A 4,778-nucleotide genomic window follows, 5' to 3' on the forward strand; every position below is an offset into this window, starting at 1 on the left:
AAAAACTAACAAATTGCTTCGTAATTATGTGTTCTGTTGTGATTACATCTTTTGTGATGTTCAGTAGTTCGCGTGCTCAGTATCTCTACTGCATGTATTCGTCATATCGAGAATTTGTAGTCTCCTAGCTAAATTTAATAGTACATATACATCATGTACATGACTGAATTACTATTAGCATTGCTGAACAAGAGCCCTGAGAACGTCGCAATAACCGACATACATGATTGTACATGCAATTGTTAGATTGACAGCATGAAACAAGGAGGAGGACACTCCATCCAACAATTGCATGAACTACAACAAGGTTTATCTACTACTGGTTTACCAGTTTTGGATTATAATTATCATTATGATTGTACATGTACATGACGTACATTGTATACATGTCAGGCACATGTACACACAAAATGCACGTCTTCCACGAAGACGATTTGTTCAGAGTGTGTTGCCAAGCAAGAAACTCTAACTAGTCTAAGTTGCGACTGCATGTACAGTCAACTTCGCTTATAACGACACTCGGCGGGGCATCAAAAAGGTGTCCTTATTCGCGAAGTGTCGTTATACCCGAAGTCTCATTATAATGTATTACAGTGGGATGGGACTTTGCTCTGGGCATGGAAATTCTGTCGTTATTCGCGAGTTGTCGTTATATCCGCAGTCGTTATTAGCGAATTGTCGTTATATCCGCAGTCGTTATTAGCGAAGTTGTCTGTAACTGTAAAGAAGTACATCATGTACATGTAGATCTACAGTGTACATGACTGTTCAGTGAGTACTTCCTTTGTGCCTTTCGTGTGTAACAGTAATGGTGCCCCACTGTCTGTAGTTGAGGTGTTGAGCCTTCTCTACTGCTGGCGAAAGGTAACCTCTTCACAAAATACTACTAGTGTACAAGACAGATCTACTCGACAAAGCGTGCCACAATATGAACCCTGCAATATAATTATTATAAGTCACCAGTAACCGTTACGTTACTATTGAATTTTATTTTATTTTCAGTATTCTGTCCTTCAATCTTCATGTCACGTGTTATGCATGTACATTAATAACAACATTAATAACAATACATAATGTCGTTGTGCAGCATATACACGTACACGTAGATCTAGACGTGATTCCTCTCCACTAGATAGAGCACTGACTCCTGTCATCATAGTCATGCGCATTCTGCCATCTTATGGCCTTCTGACTGTTCATGGGCGCGCTTTTGACCAGACTTCGCGCTTTTCTGAAATTGACAATGGCTGTCACAATAGTCAGTAGTTGTGTCCGGTGTTTATTCCAGGGTGTTAATTTCGCCAGGGACCTGAGAGATCTTTTCCAGCTCTTGACAGAGCTCAGCAGCATGCAGCATTGTTCGAGCGTCCTGGCCTTGGCCTTGTCGGCACTGCCTGGAGCGGAGGCTAAAGTAGAGTCGCCGATGCATCCATGTATGTTACCTGAGCCTACTGCACAGTTGAGCCACGGCGACCATCGCGTTTCTCTTCATTTCTTTTCAGCGAAAACGAAAACTGCAGCCGCGTCGGTAAAAGTTCACTGGCATCCGTTCGGAGTCGACGAACAACGACTGCGTGTGCACCTGCTTCAGTGCTTGCTTGCAATCATACAACACAACTGCCAAAGAGCCAATGGGTGACTACAATGCAGTGTTCGGCTTCCAGTTGCACGGTACGAAGCCGAGTTGTATGTGTGCGTGTGTGTACGTGTGTGTGTGTGTTGGCATATTTCGACAGTTGAATCGTGCACCGGACCGTGGCCCGACTGACCACAGTTTGACTTGTGAGAGAGCTCCTACTAGTCCTAGATCTTCGCGTATCGCGTAGCGGGAACAGCACAGCAACTGCTAGAGAAAAACAAACGAGAAAAATGCCCGCGTGTAGCTAGCTGAGACAGGAGCGCTGGCTCGAACTAGTGTCAGCTCCCACAAGCAAAGCGGTCGCGTACTGTCACAACAATGCCAACGAACAAAACCACCTTGGTGAGAAGGAGGCTTGTGTAGTTCTTCGCCGTCTACTTTGTCTTCTCCTTCGATGATTTTTACTCTCGGATTGTCGGCAATGCAGGATCTGTGTAGGCATACTTCTTGGCGCGAGAGCGAAGTCTGAAAAGGGGTGCACCCAGCCAGTGTCACTGTCCGCGTGCAGTAGTGCTCGCATCAACTCTACGCTATGACCGAGGTACAGCAGCTACACCCTGCTCTTAGTCTTAGTCTTACTCCACTGGCAATGCTTAGTCCGCTCGAGCTAAGTGCGGCAGTTGCGTATGATGATGATGCTAGTGATGGCAGTGTTAGCCAAGACATCAAGGGTGTCCCCAGCGATAGCAGCTGGACCGCTAGCTGCAGCAGCAGCGGACGCAGCAGTCCCTGGAGCCGCAGCAGCAGCAGCAGCAGCGGCTGCACGTACGAGTACGACAGCAGCAATGACCTGGAGGACGTAATAAAGGGCTCGGGACTAATGACACCCTCATCAGTCGATACTTGTGCTTCGGAGAGGCCGCTTGCAGAACACCCGTGTCGACTTCCTTCTGGTCCTCGCGGTGACGTGGTACTTGGATCAAGAAGGGACCCCTTGACACGCACGGATTGTCAGCGTCGAATCAAGCAGGAAAGGTCCCCAGCAGAGTGGACTGAAGAGCTACTGCACGGGGTGCTGATCGGACATTCCGCGGAGTGTTTCGACGCGACAGACTTCAACCCGTGGTTGAGCGACCTGCTGAACAGCAAAGAAGAAGAATTCTCCAGCAGTCTTCAAGGTTGTGAGGAGGAGAAAGCGACATTGATAGCGAGTGAGAGCGACATGCTACATAGTCCCCTGCACTGCACTCCACAGCAACAGCAGCAACAGCCACACCAACACCAACAGCAATCAAACATGACTAACGGACATGGTGCTCACCACCCTCATCCGGCTGACTCTCCGATGGGTGCCAGTGCGTTGGTGAACCTGGCACACACCAGCACAGCATTCCATTCGGGAGGTGGGGAGTATGTGCCGTCGTACGGAGTGTCCTCGCCGACCAACGTCCTCCTACCCGGTGGGGTGGGTGGTTGTAACTCTCCCGGTGCTAATCACCTCGTCGGACCAGGACCTGTGTATTCTGGGAGCCATTCTGGCAGCCATCTTCTTGCCAATGCTACGACCCGATCGGCGCCAATGGCACAGGCAATGGGTGCAGCCACCTACCCGGCGACAATCCAGAGCGGACCGCCGGCACAGTTCATGACGAGTATGTATAAGACGCCGTACGCCAGCCCACTGAACTCTACTCCGCTGAGTGCGCCACAACAACCGATGCATCCAACGATGAGTCCGTACCTGCAGCCGACGCAGCACGCACTGCAAGCTCCAAGGAAGGATATTGCCTTCCCCGCCAGCCTGTCAGTACAGGGGAACCACGGATCGTACACCACAACGGTATCCACACGGGGAGTGCATTGGAATTCACCGCCGGCGTTGACCTCACCGATATCACCATCAGACGGAGGGCAGCAGGAGAACCCGTTGGAATTTCCGTCCATTCCCACCGGAGCATCTTCCAGCGGCAGTTATGGAGACGAGAAGCCGACACCGTCCGCCGATCACTTAAGGGCATTTGCCAAGCAGTTGAAGCTGAAGCGCATCCGCAAGGGATTTACGCAGCACGAAGTAGGCCGAGATCTCGGCCTCATGTACCACCAGAACTTTTCGCAAACGACTATTTGCCGCTTCGAAGCGCAACAGCTCAGTCATAAAAACATGTGTAAGCTCTATGCCATCCTCAAGCGCTGGTCTGAAGACGTGGACAGCAACACGAAACAGACACTGCCACCGAACAGTAAGATAACCGGTAAGCAGCGCAAGAAACGAACGTCCATTGCTCCGGAGGCACGCCGCCATTTGGAGCAGTTCTTCCAGAAGAACAAGAAGCCGACGGCGCCGGAGATTACAGAGTATGCACGCGCAGTCAGTCACGACAAGGAGGTGGTCCGCGTGTGGTTTTGCAATCGTCGACAGAAGGACAAGCGGAGTGGCGGAGTCATACCAGCCGCAGTGCATTACGGCAGCAGCAATGGCAGCGCTTAGCCATGTTTGCCCAGCAAATGCTCTCATCTGACAAACAAAAGAATATAAAACATTTCGAAGTACATGTACTATAACTCCTCCGTTGTGAGGGATGTGGGTCTGTGATCATTCAGCGTTCTAGTTTTTTTCAATTTCTTCTCACTCTCCTCTGTTAGAAACATCCTCGTGGAGGAGGTCTTGGCCAGATATCTCTATGGCTAACATTATAGGTACCCATTCTGTGAAGTTCCTCTGTTGTTTCGTTGACAGCTTTCAGTTCTATTTTTTTCCCGCCCGTGCGTTATGCACTGTAAACGCGTATCTATGCTGAGAAGGATGGAACCTAAACTGCTTATCATATTTTCATGCGTTGCTTTTTGGCCTGGACGTCTTCACCGCAAATTCCCCTCTATATTCCTCATTATATTTTCTTTTTCCCTTTGCCAAGAAAGAAATCAAGTATTGGAACTACGACACGTTTTTGGACATGTGCCAAGTGGCGAACAACGACTATGACTGTAATGCCCTTAGAAAAGGTACTGTTTATTAAACCAGACAATTCGGTGGTGACATATATTTTTGGCAACTTCGGTACAGGTAATTTTCACCTAATATAGAACGCGACCTAACAAGCTTGTGACACACAGTTTGCAAACTTAAAATGCAGTTTTGGATCTGGAAAACTGTGCGAACCGTTGATTCTGGGAAATACGGGAAGTATTGCACCACCGA

General features: G+C 49.0%; 1 protein-coding gene across 1 annotated transcript; it reads left to right on the forward strand.

Moving 5' to 3' along the window:
• The first annotated feature begins 1,864 nt into the window (after positions 1–1,864).
• On the forward strand, positions 1,865–4,520 carry LOC135823737 (POU domain, class 3, transcription factor 3-A-like). Its single transcript, XM_065336577.1, has one exon. It carries the CDS (start codon positions 2,172–2,174, stop codon positions 4,065–4,067), a length of 1,896 nt encoding a protein of 631 aa, XP_065192649.1. The 5' UTR covers positions 1,865–2,171; the 3' UTR covers positions 4,068–4,520.
• The last annotated feature ends 258 nt before the right edge of the window (positions 4,521–4,778 follow it).

The sequence above is a fragment of the Sycon ciliatum genome, chromosome 8, assembly GCF_964019385.1.
Source record: "Sycon ciliatum chromosome 8, ocSycCili1.1, whole genome shotgun sequence".
Classification (NCBI taxonomy): Eukaryota; Metazoa; Porifera; class Calcarea; order Leucosolenida; family Sycettidae; genus Sycon; species Sycon ciliatum.

Excerpts from the sequence above, each read along its gene's own strand:
- LOC135823737 (XM_065336577.1), top strand. The coding sequence starts at position 2,172 with ATGACCGAGGTACAGCAGCTACACCCTGCTCTTAGTCTTAGTCTTACT.